The following is a 23,398-nucleotide window of genomic DNA, read 5'->3' as shown; positions in this document are numbered from 1 at the left end:
AATTCTAATTCGTGTCGCTGTCGTATCTTGGCAAAAAAGAGTCGAAGATGGTGAATGCAAGGTCCTGCCCACTATTTAGTCTCGATTAAAAAAAGCATGTGACGCTGCGGAATCCATCAGGAAAGCGGCTTGGCTTTTGGTCCCTTCACGCAAATGGCTGAACGTCAAGCAAAGAAAAGGCGGGGGACGAAGAAATGACGCACTGCCTATGAGAGGTACTACAGGGCATGGCCACTCGGGGCTATCACCATGATGCCAATCGAATGCTCGATCAGTTTGACGTTGAGCCGGAATGATTCTGCAACAAACGCACTGCTTATGATCAGCGCCTCGAAGCTAACGATTCACCACCGTTGTAATAATTCAAACTATTTAAAGAAGAAGAAGAAAAGGAAGAGAGATTCAGGAAGCCTCGAGGCGAGCGCGCAAGCGACGTTAGGGCTGACGCCATCTTCCAGGAGATGGTTTGTCCTTGTGATGATCCTCGGTTCGAGGTGAAAGCCGCGCGCAGGATCTTAGAATAAATCCATCTTTGAGGACCGTGGTGTACTTTACAAAAAGAAAAAGGAAAGAAAGATAGAAATCTCGCATCGACGGCCCGCTAGTCCTCGGGGCCATGCCTCCGCAGGCGGCTGCGTGCCCTGCCAGATGATCGACCAACCTCGGAAGTTTTTCCGGGCAGTTAGCACGTCTCCCATGCATCCATGCAGCTTATTCTCACGTGACGGTGATTTTTTTTTCCTTCTGCTGACTGACTAATGGGGCCAATCCGGTTAGTTTGGAACTCTTCTTTTGTTGTTGGATAAATGCTCATGAAACATAGCCAATACAGGACTTGAATTGTTGCTCGCGTTACAAGGATGGCAACGGTGCAAACAGATCGAGAAACGGGGACCCGATTAATTAGCAAAGTACGTACGTGACAACAAAAGTATGTTAAACGGTTGGTGCTGCAAGCGCCACTCGTGGTATCGAGTGAAGTGTCTGGGTGAGAGAGAGACAAAACACGTTTTCCCTATTAAGGGATGTTTGTTTTTAGGGATATTTTTATGTAGGGACTAAAAAAAGTTTTTTTTAAAGACTTTTTTACCAAACAGAAAAAGCCCCGCCGTTGACGAGGCGGCCGCCATCCTCCTCGTTCTACTCCGGACGGCCTACCTCGTTGGCGTCTTCCTCGCCCACTTCGCCGGTGTTGTCCTCGCCCCGACGCCGGCCACGGCACCGACCACAACCGACGATCCCGACACGGTTTGTCGTCCTGCTCTTTGTGCTCGTCGCCGCGTGGCTTCTCCTCATTGTCGTGCTGTTCGCCGCCGTCTCCATCCTCGGCGCCGGCAAGCGGGGGACTGGGCCGGGGGTCAGCTCGAACGTGCTGAGCTAAATCTCGGCTTAATCTCCACGGAAGGCAAAATATTACTCTTATAGTCCTAGTAGTACTACTCCTGTAGAGGTGGGGTGTTACATTTGGGCATTTAGCCAGGGATAGCAAGTGATGCCATGGACGCAAGATCGATGGTGGCCGGCGGCGCATCGGACAAGAGTCTACGGAGTGCGACTGAAGAGTGGCCCCGTGCCCGTCAAGTTCCGAGGTGATGTACTCCGTCGCTGTCTTGTGTCCAATGGATGGATTCAGCTCCGGCGAGGGACCGGGGGATCACCCACATGTGGACCAGTGCGCCACGTCGTCGGCGACCATGGCCGTTTAGCTCCCACGACAAGCCATTTTCAACTCAAGCTTGTTACAAGTGACCTGCTGGATGTCGTCCCCTATTACTCATAGTTGATTAGAGCATCTCCAGCTGTTGCCCCCCCCCCCCCCCCCCCCCCCCCCCGCCGACGGCAATTTTACACGCTTCCTAGGGCGAGCCGGCACTAAAATCGACGCGGGGGCGAGCGGGTTTCCAGCCGCTCGTCCCAGGGTCGCCCCAGACGCGTTTTTTTATTTAAAAAAAAACTGAATTCGGCAAACGGCTAAAATTCGGTAAACTTGATATTCATATTCAACATGTTCGGTGTTTTACAGAAATTATTTTAAAAAAAGTAATCTACGGGGCGAAGAACTCGATCAGCGCGGCGAAGTCACCGACGTCGTCACCGTCCTCATCGTCGGCCTTCTCCTTCTTGATGGCGCGGCCGCCCCTTCTGGACCCCTGCCCGGCGTCTCCATGGCAGACAGGTGGTGGCGGCGCGTCGTCGTCGTCGTCGCTGTCGTCGAGGACGACGATGCCTCCCTCATCCCGGCCATAGCGACGAGCTTCGAACCGCGCGAAGGCGGCGCGCTGGCGCTCCCTCTCCGTCTGCACCCAGTCGTCGCGCGCCCATTTGAGGGCCGCTTCGTCGTCGAGCACCTTCTCCTTGACGGGCTCCATCTTCACGACAGGGAGCCCCCGTTCCGGCTTGATGGCGCCAAGCCCCGGCTCCGTTTTCGGCTTGATGAAACGCGGAGGAGACGAGGAGGTGGCACGCCGGCCGCCCTCGTTGATGACGATGCCGGCAACGCGGGTGCGCCGGCCGAGCGGCGTCTCCGCGACGGGCTCTGCCTTGACGCCGAAGAGCGTCGTCGAGCCGGAGGAGCGGGAGGAGGAGGAAGAGTGAGAGGAGGAGGAGGCGGCGAACCTCCTGGGTACCCACGGCTCGACGCTCCGACGAGGGGCCGGCACGGCGGGGTACGCCAGCGGCGGGTTGTTGCCGTCCTCGAGGTGTGCGATCACCTCGTACAGGGTGCGGCTGGGGACCACCCACCAGACGCGGCGGCCGTCGCTGTTCTTTGTGCCGCCGACCACCGTCACCCCGTTCGTGGACGCCAGCCTCTGCGCCTGCCGCCGCTGGAAATAGTCAGTCCAGGCCGTGTGGTTGTCAGCGGCGTACTGGGGGAGGGCACGCTGCTCCTCCGATAGGGTCGACCGCACGCAGTCGACCTTGGCGGCGAAGAGGCCGGGGCGCGCGTCGACGTCGGGCATAGGGGGATGGGGACGCCGCCGTTGCTGAGCTTCCACCCCGCCGGCCCGACGCATGTCCGGCGGCGCCTGGATGTTTGCCTCGAAGAGAAGCCACGACTCGCACTCCTGGAGCGAGCGGCGGCCGAAGCCGTTGGCCGCCGCGGCGTCACCGGGGAAGCGTTCGGCCATGGAGAGAGAAGGGGAAGGGGAGGGAAGGGAAGAGCGACAAAGCTCGGCGGCGGAAGGTAGGGACGACGACTGGTTTGGGCTCGGCGGCGAGAGGGAGGGACGGCGGCTGGTGTGGCCAGCGGCGAGGGAAGCCTCTGTTTATATAGCCCCAGGCCGTGTGAACTCGTGGCAGAAGGAGAGGCGTCGCCGCGCCTGACCGCCTGTGACGCGCCGCCCGTGATGAGGAATCAATGGCAAGGCTGACCGGCGGCAGCCTTGCCATTGATTCCCCGCGAAAACCGAGGCGTTCCGGGAAGGACGAGGCGCGTGTCGTTGACTTGGCGGGCCCACCGAGTTTTCGCGGCAAAACCCCTCGCCCCCAGCGTCCCCAGCGCGCCGGGTTTGGCCTGGGGCCGCCAGCATCAATTTCGGTCCAAACCGGCAAAAAACAGGTTCATGGGGGCGCGACTGGACCGAATTTTCGGCGCCAGCGCGAAAAAACACCTGAGGAGAGCCTGTTGGAGCCGCGGCTGAAGATGCTCTTACATAAGCTTAATGCAGTGTAATATTGCCCCTGTTGTGTTTCTATCAGTACTCAGTAACTTCAACATTGTTAACCTAAAGTATCTTCCTTAATTTATGGGAAAATTGATGTTCCTTTTTTGATCCCCTGATGGTGGTGGTATACTTCGCCGTGGAGTAAATCCTAGTGGGAGTGAAGTGATTAGCAAAAAATTTACATCCTCTGTTTACTAATGTAAAACGTCCCACACTAGTGAACAAGGATACTACAAAATGCAAGAGTGTGGATTTTCTACTCTCCGATGTACTACACACGAGTTTTTCATATCAGTGCTACTGCTAAGTGCTTTAGCAGTAGTGTTTTCTTGTTCAGCGCTACTACTATATTTTCTCATATCTTTGTTTTGCTACATATTTGCGATGTTTCTGTACAAGTTTTATACAATATTCTAATTATATTATAAACATGCAATATGATCATCATATCATGCACATAATAGTCTCATCATATCATCCAACACAAATCAGGTTGTCACATCATAATCACGATATAGCTATACAAGTTACATGACATGTCTCATTATACATAATGTACTATTTCTTGAGGCGTCGGTTCGTATCCCTCTCTCGCACCAGCATGAACCTAAACTAACTACTGGCTGTCGCTCGGAAACCGGAAACCGGTACACCTGGGCCTGACACTCCGGCCACTAGTCGTATACTCCTAGCGTAGCACTTCTTCACCATCGATGATCTATGCACCTGCATCGTCACATGAGTCGATGATATGCAACGACATATATAGTTGAGCAACAGAAAGAGACAAACTTTGCGAAAATAGAAGCAACATATCATAAGCATAAATAACAAAGTTCATCGTACACAAAATGCCCTAATTAGAGTGATCTTCGCTAGTTGAGGAGGGCGTTATAATTAATTACATCACAAATAAAATTTCATCATGCATAACTTAAAATTTCGTCATAGAGAAAGTATGGACTAAACGGACACATTGTCATATATCGTCAATCACTCCATGTCGTGCCATCCATCCAAGTCAGGGAGATAGTCCCCGAGCCCGGAAAACGGAATCCGGACATTTGTCCGTTTGCGCCCGCGCGCTGGGCCGCGCTATTCGTCCATTTTACCCCAAACGGACGCACGTGGACAGGATTGGGTCGCGTGGTGCAGTGACCCCATCTTGTCCGCGCGTTCTCTGGATCATCATAGCGTACTTCCACATATCCACTCAGAGGAAAGTCTTTTCGTAATGGATGACCCTCGAAACCATAATCTCCGTTTGGGGTAAAACGGACAAATAGCGCGGCCCAGCGCGCGGACGCAAACGTACAAATGTCCGGATTCCGTCCGTTTTCAACCCATCCCGGGTCCAAACTTCCGCTCGGTTTGGGGTGAAAGGACGCGCGCGGACGGCCTGGACGCACGCCCCTGTCCCCCCCGTGGCCCGCCTGTCGGGGACACTAGCAGTCCCTCCGCTCCCAACGCTTCCATCCTCTCTCCCGCCCCGCCGCCGGCGCCGCCGCCATTCTCCGGCCACCTCCTCACCGCGCAGCCCCCGGCCGTCCCTACCAAACCACGTCTCGACATGGCCGCCACTACGCCTGCGCTTTGGCCGTAGTTTTGGACGTCGATCGGAGGAGGTTTGGCCGTCGCCGTCTTTGCCGGTCGCAGAAGGGACACGACCGTCGACGGCGTACCACAGCGGCCTCAGCAGCTTCCGACGAGAGCTCCAGAGCGGCCAGTAGCGGGCCGGCAACCACCCCTGCTGCGTCAAGGTGATCATCGCGGCCTCTTCGCCACCACGACCGCAAGGTGTTCGACATTTTGCCCACAAAGGTATGGACAGTGGAGACGAATTTTTCTTCCATCACTTCCTTTGTTCATTGGACGATTCGTCATCGGATGATGAAGAACTTGTGGTGGCTGCACTAGTCGTTCACGACCACATTCAGCGGCAGCTTCCTCGGTACAGGGGGTCAGTCCCTGGCCGTGCTCCCAACCTGAACCGCAACAGGGAGAGAGGCCACGCCCTGCTCTATGCCGATTACTTTGCGAACACCCCGCTTTTCAAGCCGGATAAATTTCGTCGCCGTTTTCGTATGGCAAGGCATGTTTTCAATCGTATCCGAGAGGGAGTGGTTGCTCATGACCCATATTTCGAGTGCAAGACGAATGCCCTTGGCAAGCTTGGATTCTCCTCTTACCAGAAATGCACCACGGCCATCCGCATGCTTGCATATGGAATTCCAGGCGATCTGGTGGATGAGTATGTACGTATGAGTGAGACAACATGTATGATGTCAATGTACAAGTTTTGTCAGGCTGTGATCGAGGTGTTTGGCCCAGAGTACTTGAGGCAGCCAACTGCCGCTGATACAGAGAGATTGTTGGCGACCAACGCAGTTAGAGGCTTTCCAGGCATGATTGGCAGTATAGATTGTATGCATTGGGAGTGGAAGAATTGTCCATTTGCTCGGCAGGGCCAGTACAAGGGGCATGTCGACGCGTGCACTGTCATATTAGAAGCGGTGGCTTCGCAGGATCTTTGGATATGGCATTCTTTCTTTGGCATGGCAGGTTCTCACAATGATATCAACGTGCTGCAGCGTTCTCCAGTCTTCGCAAGGCTTGCAGAAGGTCACTCCCCACCTGTCAACTTTGAGATCAACGGCCACCAATACAACAAGGGATACTATCTAGCTGATGGTATATATCCTCAGTGGTCAACTTTTGTGAAGACAATCTCGAAACCCCAAGGTGAGAAGAGAAAGAGATTTGCCCAAATGCAATAGAGTGTTAGAAAGGATGTGGAACATGCTTTTGGTGTGCTTCAATTCCGGTGAGGTATCGTTCGAAACCCTGCACTGTCATGGGATAAAGGAAGCTTTGGGAGATGATGACTGCTTGTGTGATCATGCACAACATGATCGTCGAGAACGAGCGTGATGAGAGTATCTTCGACCAAGGATTTGATTATCAAGGTGAAAATATTGAGCCCTTGCACCAAGACCCGACCACATTTGAACAGTTTGTTCAATTCCACCGTGAGATGCGTGATTGGCACACTCATTTGAATCTTCAAAATGACTTGGTTGAGCACGTGTGGGATCACATTGGCAACCAATAGATGTATTGGTTCATTTTATGTTCAGTCAAGACAATTTCGATTTGGTTGTATAACTATTTTTATTTTCAGACAATTTCAATTGGGTTGTAAAACTATTTTAATTTTCAGAAAAATATTTGGGTTGTAAAACTAGTTTAATGAAAATATGGGCATTTTTGGCCCTGACGAACATGATGGGGTAAACGGATGCGGCCGCGCGTTGGGCGCACCACGACCCCATTGCCCTATCCAAACGAACAGAAACCGGACAAAACAGACATCCGTTTGAGGTCGCATGATAAAGTTAGGCTAACGTACTGGTATAATAAATTGGGACTTCTTACATGCATTGACTCAACTACTACTCTACTGAGTACTACCACGCGCCGAGACGGCGAGCCCACCAGAGCCCACCACCACTCAACCTCTACCACGGCACGCTAGTGATAATGATTACTGGTAGTACTTTCATCGGTCTTTTTAGTTCGTATATAAGATTTGTCTGAAGTCAAGTCTTGTAAAGTTTGATAAATTTTATAGAAAAAAATACTAACATTCATAATATGAAATCAATACCAGCAGATGCGTCGTGACTTAAAGTTTCATACTGTATAACTTAAACATGGTAGATATTAATATTTTTCCATATAAATATGGTCAAACTTTACAAAGTTTAACTTGAGACAATTTTTATATACAGAGTAAAAAGGACCGGAGGAAGTACTACTTTACTGCTCACTTACCAGCATTGACGAACAGCAACAGCACGAGAGGCAATGCACTGAGCACAACCAAGGTGAAGCCAAGCCAGACGGCCAGAGCAGCGAGCCGCCTGGAATCCTCCGGCAACAAGCGCATGGCCGACGGCGGGGCAGTGGAGAGGACGTGCACGAGGGTGACGCCGGCGAGGTAGGCGACAAGGGTGTGTTGCACCAGCAGGATGACGGCGGCGTCGATGAAGTGGATACGAAGGGGAGGCAGCTCCACCGCTGCCGCTGGCGAGGAAGTCGAAAGCCTGCTTCAGGATGTGGGCGCAGCCGACGGCGACGAAGATGGCGAACCTGCAGTGATTGCGGAGGGAAGCCATGCATGGCATCCGGTGGGAAGGCTCTGGTTCGAGAGTGTGGACAGTGGAAGCAAGGTGGTAACCGGGAGACGGTGTCTTCGCTTAGAAGGAGCTCACCCTCCGCCTCGTTTATATAGACGTTTCGATTCTAGCTGTGCTGTAGCGCACTGTGTAGGGCATCATGCATGCCTCGGCAGTGCACTACTACATATCTTAGTGTAGTGTGTTTATGTCATGCCAAGAGACAAGAATATCTGGCATGCAGGCAGTGCGCTACATATGTCATGTACTCCTACTAGTAGTGTGTACGGGTCATGACAAGGGCATGCATGGGTAGTGCAGTGTACGTGTACTGGTACACGTTAGGTCAAGGGCTACCCTACAAGACTGACGACCTCCATGGCTGCAGTGTATGTACAGCCTGGTCCATCAGTGCTCAGTCTTACCATCACAGAAGCACAACACTGCGATATTCTCTTCAGCGCACTGTTTCCTATATCAGTTGGTCAGCATGCATCCATGGACCTCACCCAAGCAGTACCTCCACCCTACCTTTTGGGCCTACCTTATTTTAGATAAAAGATTTCATGGCCATAAACAAAGCCTAACAACTTATCATTTCATAGATTTGCTAAAGGATGTCATAGATTTGCCTAACAAAAACTTATCATTTCATAGATTGCATGCATGCACACGTTATGCACTTCATGCACACAGCAAACATATTATTTTTGTTGTTGTTTCAAGATTGTGTCCGAGCTAGTATTTCATGTGACCTTCTGCGGGACAGCCTATATGCCTGAAAACCATTTTGTCACCCATTAACTCTCTTCGACATCGCATGTGGTCGACAGAGTTAAAGTAAAGAACAACGAGTAATTATCGACATTGCAAGGAAAAGAGCTAATACCATTCTCTATATCTCGTCTTTTCAAATGCCCTATGGCATATATATACCATTATAAACACTCTAAAAGAAATATAGGAACGGCCTCAATCCAATGCTACGCCAATGCACACCTTTGCGGGGGTGGAGGAGAGCACTAGCTAGATAGAGCGTCAGACTAGGTAGGGAGAGAACACAGGAGAATGTATCCTGTGCACCGATCCCATTTGTGCACCCAATGCACCAACACATTCATGACCCTTAGATGAAAAAGCAATGGATCAGATATTGGTCAAAAGTTGGACTATACCATTTTTGTAGATAGAAGCTCGCAGTTTGTACAAACTAATCCGCACTCCATAGCGCACACACCCATAAAAATATCTGTATGTATATTTTTCTGTCCGAACACAAAATAGTTCATATATTTTGAACCGGATGTTCGATTTAAGATCCGTTTGAACTGTAATGTTTTGTCTCGGCGAGATCTTTGAAATGAATATGTTTCGATAAATTATTATCATTTGCTTCTTTGAAGCTTGACTTGGAATTTGATGTACTAGAAAAATGTGAACGTAGGACACACATTTGAGAAAGATGTAGATATTCCTCACCGAAATTTTTTAAAATGTGTCAATGTTCCAGTCAAGTTTTGAGTTAAATTTCAAAGCAACAAAATACTGATTTTGAAAAATATACTCAATATTGATTTCGATTCAAAGATCTCATCAAGTAAAAAAGGTTGTCAAATTGGTTCTGAAATCCTACATTTAGTTTAAAAATATATGACCCTTTTTTCTGAGGGAATGCCATCATGGCTAGCTTTATTGATTCGGCAATATCATTACATCGTTCACAAGAGCGTTTACAAGAAAATCTAGGGGTTCCTCAACCCAATTACTAGATATATCATTATCATATGAATGTTTGGCTAAGAGGTGGGCAACATCGTTTGCTTCCCGTCGACAGTGCACAAACTCCACATTCCCGATCATACCTGCTAAAACGAAGCAGTCTGCAAAAATAGCTGTAGATTCACTCCATATCCTCTCCTGGCCTGAGCATGCATTAACAACTTGAAGGGGGTCAGCTTCAATCTGAATTGAGGTATATCCCAAAGACTCCGCCAACTGAAGGCCATTTTTCATTGCCATTGTTTCCGCCATGTTAGCATCTATCACATACGGGATTAACGTACATGATGCCGCAATGAAAGAACCATGGCTATCTCTGATCACAGCCCCCGTTGCTCCTTTCCCTTCATTCTCATGGAAAGATGCATCCACGTTTATCTTGACTATTCCTGAAGGTGGTTTTTTCCAACATTGCTCCCCAGGTGTAGTCCCATACGTGCCTGAAGAAGCTCTCTGAAAATTGGCGCAAATCGCCTGGACTGCAATAGCATTTCTACTCATTGGGGGTATTGTCTCATTATGTGTTTGCCTTCTTCTGAGCCACCATAGATACCAGCATGCTGTAAGTAAACACACAGATTTATTTTGATCGGAGTGTGTTCTGTGGAGCGCGTGTTAATTTGTACACACTGCAAGGTTGTCTCTGCAAAAAAGTATAGTACTACTTTTCCAAAATCTGGTCCATTACCGTTTCATCTAAGGGTTCTGAATCTACCGGTGCATTGGGTGCACAGATTGGATTGGTGCACATGATACATTCTCGAGAACACAGACTAGCTGCAGAGGAACCTTTGCGTCAAATCAGCTGCCTAGTCAAATGTAAAGACCTCTCCTCTATTGGGATTTGGGAGAGAGAGAGAGAAAGAGACTACTGCATGCATGCATGCATAGGCAAACTATTCCAAATTTCAAACAAGACGAGGAACTATCTATGCCAACGTGCACTGCTACAAACTAGACTGTGGAGGGAGAAAGGTGCCCTACGTCCGATTGCAAAGGAAGCATATGGGAGCCCAGCTTGAAGGCTGCGTACCACTACAAAAATATTTTGCAGATCACTGTGCAGACCATGCGTAGCAGGAACTGGGCGCAAAACAGTGTGCAGACCGTGCGGAACGGCCACCAGGAACTGGGAGCAGATCATTGTGCAGTCGTGCAAAAACAGTGTACAGAGACAGAGCATGCATGCCAGGAACGGACACCAGGAACTGGGCGCGGCCAGAGCGCTGCCGCGTGAGCCAGTGATTAAGGAGACTACTCTTCCTTTTAATTTTTTTGAATTGAGACAAGTCTTCTTTTGAAAGCTGACGTAGTGCATTTACCTGGCGTGCGTGAACATGGACATGCGCGGTAATTAAGGAGACTGGTCTGAATTTAAACGGAGGAAAGACGTGATTGATCGACAGAGAAACTTCATGGCAAAAGGAGCCGGTCCTTTCTTCAAGTAGGGGCAGGTTTATGTACGCCCTGGCGGCACGCGACGAGCCAAAAATTTAGGGACTGTCTATTTAACATTTGACTGTTTTTCAATTTGAAAACAGTCAAATGTCCTGCCCAATCAGGACATTACAGCTGTACTAGCAGGGAAATCAATAAAAAGGAAAAAAAAACACCTAAACGGGTCGGGTAACCATCTAACCCGGTTAGATGGCAAAACAGGGACCACAACTAAACCATCCCACCAATTCAGGGACCACAAAACAGCCGAAGCTTGCAAACCACGCAAGAGGCCAGAACCCCCCTCCACAAAAAAGCCCTCCCTCCTCAAACACTAGACAGATCTCACCTAACCAGATCTGGGGACGACCATGGGACTGGAAGAGGCGACCATGACAGATCAGGGAGGAGGAGATCGCCCAGGAAGAGAAAAACGAAGAGGAAACACATAATTGGGAGAGGGGATGAACCTGCTGATCACCAAGGAGATGAACAACATGATCCACAGGTTAGTAACTCCTCTGCATCATCTCTCTTTCACTCTCTTAGGCTCTCGCATTGACAGAAGCCTGACGATTTGCTTCATCTACAAGAACAGAGGAGCATAGATCAACATCAGAAAACATTCATGAACCTGGTCAAAAAAGGCACTGCCCCTATGTGATTAGTCTTGTGTCCTGTAAATTTTTTGTGTAAAATCCTCCTAAATTCCGGTGTAAAAATGGTTCTAGACTAAATTGAAATAATTATATTTCAATAACAGAGAAAATTAAACAGCAAAAATCATAGCAATGAAACATTTGACAAAAAGAAAACAGAAAATCACAAACATTCAGTATCCATTGTAAAAAAATGCTAGAGAATTACAGTGTAAACCCTATGTAACTAGCCTTGTACCTAGAAAATTTACATTGTAAGTATACGAGAAATTACACTGTAAAAAATCATTGTAGCTACCTAGAAAATTCCAGTGTAAAAATGTTGTGTAGCTGATGGTTCTTACTGTAGTTTGCTATTTTTCAAAACATTCAGTAATCTAATAAAGTAAACAATCCATAGTAAAAAATGAAAGAAAATTACAGAGTAATACCAAATTTCACTGTGCTTCTTCTTTTGGTTGACTCTTTCGTAAAATTTACATTGAAAGTACATGAGAAATTAAACTTTAAACTACATTGTAGCTACCTAGAAAATTCCAGTGTAAAAATGATGTGTAGCTGATGCTTCTACCTGTAGTTTGCTATTTTATAGAAACATTCAAGAAACTAAAAAGTCAAAAATACAGTGAAAAAATGACAGAGAATTAGAGCAATACCAAATTTCGTTTGCCACATATTTCGGGCTTCACTGAACTGGCAACCCTGTTAAAAACAATGAGGACAACTCAAAAATCCAGTGAAAAAAGGATGCTAGAAAATTACAGTGTAAAATCCTATCTAACTAATCCTGTACCTAGAACATTTACATTGAAAACACAAAAGAATCTACACTGAATCAACCCTGTTAGAATTACAAAGGGGGTTACAATGTAAGTGCACAAGAATTTACACTGTAAAAGTACCCTGTGAGAAATACATGAGGTTTAGAAAAAATACAAAAAACATGATTTGCTGCTCAAGATTATGTTAACACTGACATTCTACTTTGCAATTGTGAACATGATAGGAGCATAGCGAGGGCAGTGACTGAAGATGATCTATTGAGAATGTCACAGGAAGAACTCATACTAAATCTGAGATGAACTAGCTAACACTTTGCAGATGTATTTAAAAATGCATAAAAGGAATAAAAGCTAACATAATCATCATGCAGGAAGCTTTTTCTTTCACCGCACTCCTTCATTCCGACATTATATACAAGGTAAAAAACAGGCAATTTTTACCAAAGTATCATTCTGACAAAAATATTATTATAAATCAAAATACCAAGTATCACTCTGAAAAACTACAACTTCTGATGAAACTTGCAGGTACATTCAGGAGATGTCTCTACGAACATTAATGAAACTATCTTCGAAAACACCAGGAGCAAATCACATGACAGTTTCATTGCAACAGGATATGACAATGTGAGGAAAACAACACTTGCTACAAGAAAAAAAGCCTAAGGGAAAGCACACTAACAAATTGTTACTTACTTTGCAGACACTGGAGGCAGACTTGCATCATGAAATGGCAGCAAGTGCAGATGACTGGAGAGAATCCAATCCTTGGGACAATAACCTGTTCAACAACATGAACCTGCAACAGGTACACACCAGAAAAATTCACAAAAACTCAAAATGATGAGCAGAAACATTACAAACAAAAATAAAGTAAAACAATATCACTAAAAGTTGCAGGAGCCTGAAGATGTTGATCCTACTAGAGCAGAAGTTAACACGAACTCAAGCACAGACCGGGATGAAGAAAGAGATAGAGAGGAACAAAAACACTCACTTGCACAAGATGGAGACGCTGGATACCTTGATGAAGAAGACATTGAGAAGTTCCTGCAAAATGAACAAGATGCAGCATCAGAAGGGAATCTCATGAACACTAGTAGCAATTTCAAGCCGCATTTAGGCATGCAATTCAAAACAAAGGAAGAAGCACAGGAATATTTCAATTTCTACTCAAAAGTGGCAGGCTTTTCAGTGGCTACAGTTGCAATCTCAAGAACAACAAGCAAAAAAGGAACAATGAGGTGACAAGGATCACTATGAAGTGCAACAAGTGGGGCAAGACAAAAGAAATGGAGAAGGACTGCATAGTGCCCATGAGAAAATCTACAGTCATTGCTAAAACAGATTGTAAAGTCGTGATGGTCATATCAGAAAAAGGAGGGTTATGGGAGATTACAAGACAACAGCTAGAACACAACCATGAATTAACACCAAATAGTAGATTCTTCAGGTCTCATAAGTACATGTCAGATGAAGAAAAGTGCTTGATAAGGGTTTTGAAGCACACAAACCTGGAAACAAGAAGGATAGTAGCTGTCCTAGCTTACTTGCGAGGAGGAATGGCTCATCTTCCCTACACAAAAAAGCATGTCACTAACTATGTAGCGACAGTAAACAGAGATATCGCAAACTCTGACATGATGGAAGTAGTGCAAATGTTCAACAAGAAGCAAGCAGAAAATCCTGGATTTTGCTACTCGTTTGAGCTTGATGGAGAAAATAAAGTGAGAAGCTTATTCTGGACAGATGTGCGGTCAAGAATGATGTATGACATTTGTGGTGATTGCATCAGTTTTGACACTATGTTCCTAACAAACAGATACAACCTACCATTTGCACCCTTTGTGGGGATATCCCCACATGGCAACACATACTTGTTTGCTTGTGCATTCATCGTCAATGAGACGAAAGAAACATTTGCTTGGTTGTTTGAACAATTCCTGATGGCTATGGGAGGAAAGCATCCTATATCGATCATTACAGACCAGGACAAGGCATGCAAGCAGCAATTGAAAAAGTCTTTCCTAATGCTACCCATAGGAGCTGCCTCTTCCACATAAAGAAGAAGGCAAAGGAGAAAGTCGGGCCCTGCTTCCAAGCTAATGAGGGACTCTACGAAGATTTCCAGGACATTGTGGACAACTCCTTAACGGTTGAAGAATTTGAAACACACTGGCCAGAAATGATAGGAAAATACAAAGTTCACCACATCAAGTACTTCAATGACATGTGGGAAAATAGGAAAAAGCTCATCCCAGTGTATTTCAAGGACAAATTCTTCCCATTCATACAAACTACAGCGAGAAGTGAAGGAACGAATTCCCTTTTCAAAAAAGGGGTTGGAGCAAAATTTAGTGCTACTAGCTTTTTGAGAGAGTATGACCGGATACTTGATGTTGTGCATGACAGGGAAGAAGAATGCGACCATGTTTGTAGAAACAAGAAAGTTGCACAGAAAGCATTTTGGTCAAAATACAGCATAGAAAGGCAGGCACATGAGCTATACAACATTGGAATATTCAGGAAATTCCAGTTTAAAATTTCAGACACAACAAGGCTGCATGTCTTTGAGCAAGAAAAGGACAAAAACTACATTGTGGCACAAGCTGAAAACTATCCTATAAAGGAACTCCAGAAAAGGTTGTACTTAGTACAAGTTGGACTAAAATAAGAAGAATACTCTTGCATCTGTTGTGCATTCCAAAAATATGGCCTCCTGTGCTCGCACATACTTCGAGTGATGATCCATCTCAACATTGAGAAGATACCATAAAAATACATCATTGACAGATGGAGGAAGAATGACTACGAGCTTGATATTACAAAGACACCAGCTGTTGCAGCTGAGAACTCCACACTAAGGTACAATGTGTTAGCAAGGAAATTGGTGCATGTGGCATCAATAGCTTCGAAGAAGAAGAGGAAATATGAGTATCTGTTGGGAGAATTAGACAGGATAAACAAAAGGTTACGGGAAATGGATGACGAAGAAGAAACAATGGATGAGGGGCAAAGTGCAACAACAAGAACAGTTACATTCGTACCAACAGCAGGAGAGGGAGAAAGATCAACATCATCATTCACAATTCAAGACCCAGATGTAGCAAAGACAAAGGGGAGACCAAGGATGCTGACTATTCGTGAAGCAATAAAGCAAAGCAAGTTCTACAAATGTTCACACTGTGGATCACAGAGACACACAGTAAAGAATTGCACGAACCTTGACAAGGTGTACAACAAGCCTAAAGGCAAACAACCTAAGCAGTCAAACCCAAGGAATGTCAAGAAAGGTAAGTAAAAAATTTGAAATGAGCTCTACTTCATTGCAAGTATAGAATTTAATACCACTCATTGGATACAGGCGGAGATAACAAAAGAAGTAGCCAGAGGGACAACGGCAAGAACACAACGACACAACACAACCCTGAAGCAGAACCCTCCGGAAGAAGTGAAGTAAACAAATTGACCATAACATGAGGAAATAAGAAAGATAAGAGGACAAGGTAGGAAAGAAAAGATGAGTAGGAGGGAAAAAGTGATAGGAAAAACTACTAGTGAACAAGGAATGTACTATGATGGAAAGCAATGTTTGCTACCTATTTTCGAATTCATTGTTGGTCTATGATGGTTACCAGTGTTGCTACCTAATTTCGAAATCACTGTTTTACTATGATTGAGAGGAGCGTTGCTACCTAATTTCGATCTGTTATGAACGAATTAAACTACAATACATATTTTTCAACAAAAAATGTAAAGAAGCTTATAGTACATTTCAGAAACGTGTGTGAAAGGGAAATGTACCTGACAAAAAGCATGGAGGAAAAACATCCACGAAATAATTATGCGACAAAACAGATTAAAGAGAACAAAAGACGATGACGTAAAATCAACGAGATGATCCACAAAGAACAAATTAGGGTGGAGTTTCTTCACCTACAAGACATATCAACATCAAACTGTAAATCTGGGGATTACATAATCTTTGCATGCTTCATAAAAAATAATTACAATGACATGGACAATAAATTACACTGTAATTCAGAGATGGTTCCACTGTAAAATCCGGGGTAATTATAATGTGAATACCAAAAACATTAGTACCCTATAACTGCACTGTAAAAACCCTTGACCTTGTAGTGGTTATTAAAATACATTGAAAATACAATGTAAATCAAGTGCAAAAGCCAATGGAATTTACATAAAAAAACATTACACATTTTACATGAAACTTTCCAGGATTTACAGTGTAAAAACCCATAACTTATACACCATAAAACCCAAGATTTAGAGTATGTTTTCACACTGAACTCACACTGTAAAAAACGCATGAACTTACATTGCAAGTTCCCAGGATTTACACTGTAACTTCCCGGGATTTACATTGTAACTTACAGATTATCAAAAACACTGTAAGTTCCCGGGGTTTACAGTGTAAAAAGCACATGAACTTACACTATAAAAACTCATAACTTACATAGTATTAACTCCAAAACGATTTACAGTGCAATTCCTCTAAACTTACATTGAGGGAAAAAGAAGACTAAGAAATGGAAAACCTATATGAACGAGGTATTGGGATACCGACGATCGAATCTCGGGCAAGTAACATACCGATTGACAAAGGGAATTGTATACGGGATTAATTGAATCCCCGACATCGTGGTTCATCCGATGAGATCATCGAGGAGCATGTGGGAGCCAATATGGGTATCCAGATCCCGCTGTTGGTTATTGACCAGAGAGTGATCTCGGTCATGTCTACATGTCTCCCGAACCCGTAGGGTCTACACACTTAAGGTTCGGTGACGCTAGGGTTGTAGGGATATGTATATGCAGTAACACGAATGTTGTTCGGAGTCCCGGATGAGATCCCGGACGTCACGAGGAGTTCCGAAATGGTCCGGAGGTAAAGAATTATATATAGGAAGTGCTATTTCGGGCATCGGGACAAGTTTCGGGGTCACGGGTATTGTACCGGGACCACCGGAAGGGTCCCGGGGGTCCACCGGGTGGGGCCACCTGCCCCGGGGGGCCACATGGGCTGTAGGAGTGTGCGCCTTGGCCTACATGGGCCAAGGGCACCAGCCCCAAGAGGCCCATGCGCCTAGGGTTCAAGAAGGGAAGAGTCCCAAAGGGGGAAGGCACTTCCTAGGTGCCTTGGGGAGGAGGGATTCCTCCCTTGGCCGCCGCCCCCCTAGGAGATTGGATCTCCTAGGGCTGGCGCCCCCCCCCCCTTGGCCCTCCTATATATAGTGGGGAGATGGAGGACTTCTGATCCCACGCCTTTAGTGCCTCCCTCTCCCTCTCCAACACATCCTCCTCCTCCATAGTGCTCGGTGAAGCCCTGCCGGAATACTGCAGCTCCACCACCACCACGCCGTCGTGCTGCTGCTGGAGCCATCTTCCTCAACCTCTCCTTCCTCCTTGCTGGATCAAGAAGAAGGAGACATCACGCTGACCGTACGTGTGTTGAACGCGGAGGTGCCGTCCGTTCGGCGCTAGGATCTCCGGTGATTTGGATCACGTCGAGTACGCCTTCCTCATCCCCGTTCTTTGAACGCTTCCGCGCGTGATCTACAAAGGTATGTAGATGCAATCCGATCACTCGTTGCTAGATGAACTCATAGATGGATCTTGGTGAAACCGTAGGAAAATTTTTGTTTTCTGCAACGTTCCCCAACACACTGTAGATAGATAGGGGAAGGTGATGAAGATGTTGGTGAAGATGACGGAGGTGTTGGTGTAGATCGTCGTCACACAATGATGGCCCCGGCGGCGTTCTGGCGCCACCAGGAGAGAGGGGGAGAGAGCCCCCTCCTTCTTCTTCTTCCTTGACCTTCTCCCTAGATGGGAGAAGGATTTCCTCTCTGGTCCATGGCCTTCATGGCGGCGGAGGGGCAAGAGCCCCTCCGAGATTGGATCTGTCTCTCTGTCTCTCTTTGTTTCTTCGTTCCAGATTCTGCCCTTTCACCGTTTCTTAAATTGCTGAAGATCCGTAACTTCGATTGGGATGAATTTTGGACACGATCTCTATCCGGATATTAGCTTTCTTGCGACGAAAGAAGGGCATCAACCGCCTTACGGGGTGGCCACGAGGGCCCAGGGCGCGCCCCCTGCCTCGTGGCCCCCTCGGGCATCGTCTCGCGTTGATTTTTCTTCCAAAAAATCACATATATTCCAAAAAAATCTCCGTCAGTTTTTATCCCGTTTGGACTCTGTTTGATATGGATGTACTGCGAAACAAAAAACATGCAACAAACAGGAACTGACACTGGGCACTGGATCAATATGTTAGTCCCAAAAATAGTATAAAAAGTTACCAAAAGTATATGAAAGTTGTATAATATTGGCATGGGACAATCAGAAATTATAGATACGACGGAGACGTATCAATATCATGTATTGCTGAGAACTAAGTTGATCAATAAAGTTTATGTATGCTAAAATGGCGCGAGACGCCCCATCTTGAGGGTTCGATCTAGATTTGGATCGTGGCGGTGCTGATTTGGACCAAGGTGCCCTAATGGACAAGATGGCGTGGTGGCTGACTGGCGTTCCAGCGGTGGCCTTGGCGGCTGACAACCCTTCCTGATCTGGGGAGGAGGGCCCTGGATAAGGGGCGGCGGCTCCTGGGATGGCCTCCCTGTCCGCTGGCGCGGTGGGGCTGGTGGGCTGCCGGGTGGCCGGTGATTCACCAGCGGGTTAGTGCTGCAGCTTGCTGCCTCGGCGGGCAATGGCGCCGAGCTGCTCCTTCCTCCAACCCATGTTGCGTGCACTCCGTCTTACCGAACATGGCCGTGCTCCTAGTCTGTTACCAGGTTGGGACGGAGCGGGAGGTCAGGATCTAGATCGAGATAATCCTTAGGTCGGCTCCTGTCGGCCGTGACGGTGACGACATCCATGGGTTCCGTTTTTCTTCCTAGAGACGTCGTTCAGATCCGGCCTACATTTTCCCACCTCACGGTCTCTCAGGGTGAAACCCCTAGGGCTACGATGGTGCTCTTGGCCTCGTGTCCTTCTTGAAGGCGTTTCGTGAGAGTTCTATGGCGGTGGGCACCGCTTGGGCGCATCGACAGTTGCAGATGGCGTGCCCCGTTCCTCTAGGTGGCAGCTGTTCCAGGGAAAACCCTAGATCTAGGTCGGATGACGACGCATACTTTGGTGCCGTTTTCCCTTCTGGGGGCGTCATCTTGGAGCAGTGGTTCACCGGAGAGGCCAATGGATGGAGCAGTGTTACATCGACCGCATTGAAAACGATAGGTCTCGACGGTGTGGAGCAGTGGAGTCTCAGAGTTGGACGCGGATTGATCGACGCGCACAGGTTGGTGGCGCCGTCGACGACAGATAAGTCTACCAAGATCTATGGAGTGGTTCCTAGAAAGAGTACATCTTGATAGTATAGGTGTGGCGACTTTGTTTGTCTAGAAAGAGGCTTCGGATTGATTCTTATATTCATTTTGTCATACCTTGATGAACAATTAATAAAGATGATTAGTAATAAAAAATAAAGTACCCGTTGTTTTTTTTTGAACATCAGTATTGCCGCAAGCGCTCATACATACGCGCATACATTTACTCCTATGAACGCATGCATGCACACTCTACCTCTATGAACACCTTCGAGTGATTGAGCCGGCATATCATCTTGAAATTTACAAGTCACCGTAAACGTCTCGTTGTTGACGGGAACGTCTCCTGCTGCAACTGAAAGCGCATTCCGGCAAATTCTAATTCGTGTCGCTGTCGTATCTTGGCAAAAAAGAGTCGAAGATGGTGAATGCAAGGTCCTGCCCACTATTTAGTCTCGATTAAAAAAAGCATGTGACGCTGCGGAATCCATCAGGAAAGCGGCTTGGCTTTTGGTCCCTTCACGCAAATGGCTGAACGTCAAGCAAAGACAAGGCGGGGGACGAAGAAATGACGCACTGCCTATGAGAGGTACTACAGGGCATGGCCACTCGGGGCTATCACCATGATGCCAATCGAATGCTCGATCAGTTTGACGTTGAGCCGGAATGATTCTGCAACAAACGCACTGCTTATGATCAGCGCCTCGAAGCTAACGATTCACCACCGTTGTAATAATTCAAACTATTTAAAGAAGAAGAAGAAAAGGAAGAGAGATTCAGGAAGCCTCGAGGCGAGCGCGCAAGCGACGTTAGGGCTGACGCCATCTTCCAGGAGATGGTTTGTCCTTGTGATGATCCTCGGTTCGAGGTGAAAGCCGCGCGCAGGATCTTAGAATAAATCCATCTTTGAGGACCGTGGTGTACTTTACAAAAAGAAAAAGGAAAGAAAGATAGAAATCTCGCATCGACGGCCCGCTAGTCCTCGGGGCCATGCCTCCGCAGGCGGCTGCGTGCCCTGCCAGATGATCGACCAACCTCGGAAGTTTTTCCGGGCAGTTAGCACGTCTCCCATGCATCCATGCAGCTTATTCTCACGTGACGGTGATTTTTTTTTCCTTCTGCTGACTGACTAATGGGGCCAATCCGGTTAGTTTGGAACTCTTCTTTTGTTGTTGGATAAATGCTCATGAAACATAGCCAATACAGGACTTGAATTGTTGCTCGCGTTACAAGGATGGCAACGGTGCAAACAGATCAAGAAACGGGGACCCGATTAATTAGCAAAGTACGTACGTGACAACAAAAGTATGTTAAACGGTTGGTGCTGCAAGCGCCACTCGTGGTATCGAGTGAAGTGTCTGGGTGAGAGAGAGACAAAACACGTTTTCCCTACTAAGGGATGTTTGTTTTTAGGGATATTTTTATGTAGGGACTAAAAAAAGTTTTTTTAAAGACTTTTTTACCAAACAGAAAAAGCCCCGCCGTTGACGAGGCGGCCGCCATCCTCCTCGTTCTACTCCGGACGGCCTACCTCGTTGGCGTCTTCCTCGCCCACTTCGCCGGTGTTGTCCTCGCCCCGACGCCGGCCACGGCACCGACCACAACCGACGATCCCGACGCGGTTTGTCGTCCTGCTCTTTGTGCTCGTCGCCGCGTGGCTTCTCCTCATTGTCGTGCTGTTCGCCGCCGTCTCCATCCTCGGCGCCGGCAAGCGGGGGACTGGGCCGGGGGTCAGCTCGAACGTGCTGAGCTAAATCTCGGCTTAATCTCCACGGAAGGCAAAATATTACTCTTATAGTCCTAGTAGTACTACTCCTGTAGAGGTGGGGTGTTACATTTGGGCATTTAGCCAGGGATAGCAAGTGATGCCATGGACGCAAGATCGATGGTGGCCGGCGGCGCATCGGACAAGAGTCTACGGAGTGCGACTGAAGAGTGGCCCCGTGCCCGTCAAGTTCCGAGGTGATGTACTCCGTCGCTGTCTTGTGTCCAATGGATGGATTCAGCTCCGGCGAGGGACCGGGGGATCACCCACATGTGGACCAGTGCGCCACGTCGTCGGCGACCATGGCCGTTTAGCTCCCACGACAAGCCATTTTCAACTCAAGCTTGTTACAAGTGACCTGCTGGATGTCGTCCCCTATTACTCGTAGTTGATTAGAGCATCTCCAGCTGTTGCCCCCCCCCCCCCCCCCCCCTCCGACGGCAATTTTACACGCTTCCTAGGGCGAGCCGGCACTAAAATCGACGCGGGGGCGAGCGGGTTTCCAGCCGCTCGTCCCAGGGTCGCCCCAGACGCGTTTTTTTATTTAAAAAAAACTGAATTCGGCAAACGGCTAAAATTCGGTAAACTTGATATTCATATTCAACATGTTCGGTGTTTTACAGAAATTATTTTAAAAAAAGTAATCTACGGGGCGAAGAACTCGATCAGCGCGGCGAAGTCACCGTCCTCATCGTCGGCCTTCTCCTTCTTGATGGCGCGGCCGCCCCTTCTGGACCCCTGCCCGGCGTCTCCATGGCAGACAGGTGGTGGCGGCGCGTCGTCGTCGTCGTCGCTGTCGTCGAGGACGACGATGCCTCCCTCATCCCGGCCATAGCGACGAGCTTCGAACCGCGCGAAGGCGGCGCGCTGGCGCTCCCTCTCCGTCTGCACCCAGTCGTCGCGCGCCCATTTGAGGGCCGCTTCGTCGTCGAGCACCTTCTCCTTGACGGGCTCCATCTTCACGACAGGGAGCCCCCGTTCCGGCTTGACGGCGCCAAGCCCCGGCTCCGTTTTTGGCTTGATGAAACGCGGAGGAGACGAGGAGGTGGCACGCCGGCCGCCCTCGTTGATGACGATGCCGGCAACGCGGGTGCGCCGGCCGAGCGGCGTCTCCGCGACGGGCTCTGCCTTGACGCCGAAGAGCGTCGTCGAGCCGGAGGAGCGGGAGGAGGAGGAAGAGTGAGAGGAGGAGGAGGCGGCGAACCTCCTGGGTACCCACGGCTCGACGCTCCGACGAGGGGCCGGCACGGCGGGGTACGCCAGCGGCGGGTTGTTGCCGTCCTCGAGGTGTGCGATCACCTCGTACAGGGTGCGGCTGGGGACCACCCACCAGACGCGGCGGCCGTCGCTGTTCTTTGTGCCGCCGACCATCGTCACCCCGTTCGTGGACGCCAGCCTCTGCGCCTGCCGCCGCTGGAAATAGTCAGTCCGGCCGTGTGGTTGTCAGCGGCGTACTGGGGGAGGGCACGCTGCTCCTCCGATAGGGTCGACCGCACGCAGTCGACCTTGGCGGCGAAGAGGCCGGGGCGCGCGTCGACGTCGGGCATAGGGGGATGGGGACGCCGCCGTTGCTGAGCTTCCACCCCGCCGGCCCGACGCATGTCCGGCGGCGCCTGGATGTTTGCCTCGAAGAGAAGCCACGACTCGCACTCCTGGAGCGAGCGGCGGCCGAAGCCGTTGGCCGCCGCGGCGTCACCGGGGAAGCGTTCGGCCATGGAGAGAGAAGGGGAAGGGGAGGGAAGGGAAGAGCGACAAAGCTCGGCGGCGGAAGGTAGGGACGA

At 48.4% G+C, this 23,398-nt stretch overlaps 1 protein-coding gene and 2 pseudogenes across 1 annotated transcript; all 3 read left to right on the top strand.

The window, feature by feature from the left end:
- The first annotated feature begins 2,005 nt into the window (after positions 1-2,005).
- LOC147958600 (uncharacterized) lies at positions 2,006-2,835 on the top strand (annotated as a pseudogene).
- A 2,653-nt stretch (positions 2,836-5,488) lies between these two features.
- On the top strand, positions 5,489-6,442 carry LOC147958599 (uncharacterized). The gene has a single exon (XM_087532204.1). It carries the CDS (start codon positions 5,489-5,491, stop codon positions 6,440-6,442), a length of 954 nt encoding a protein of 317 aa, XP_087388330.1.
- Positions 6,443-11,523: 5,081 nt separating this feature from the next.
- Positions 11,524-21,606, top strand: LOC147958598 (protein FAR1-RELATED SEQUENCE 5-like; annotated as a pseudogene).
- The last annotated feature ends 1,792 nt before the right edge of the window (positions 21,607-23,398 follow it).

The sequence above is a fragment of the Triticum urartu genome, chromosome 7A (genome assembly GCF_056163025.1).
Source record: "Triticum urartu cultivar PI428250 chromosome 7A, HENAU_Tu73, whole genome shotgun sequence".
NCBI lineage: Eukaryota > Viridiplantae > Streptophyta > Magnoliopsida > Poales > Poaceae > Triticum > Triticum urartu.
Note: the sequence above shows the minus strand (reverse complement) of the source record. Positions and strands in the feature narration are given on the sequence as shown.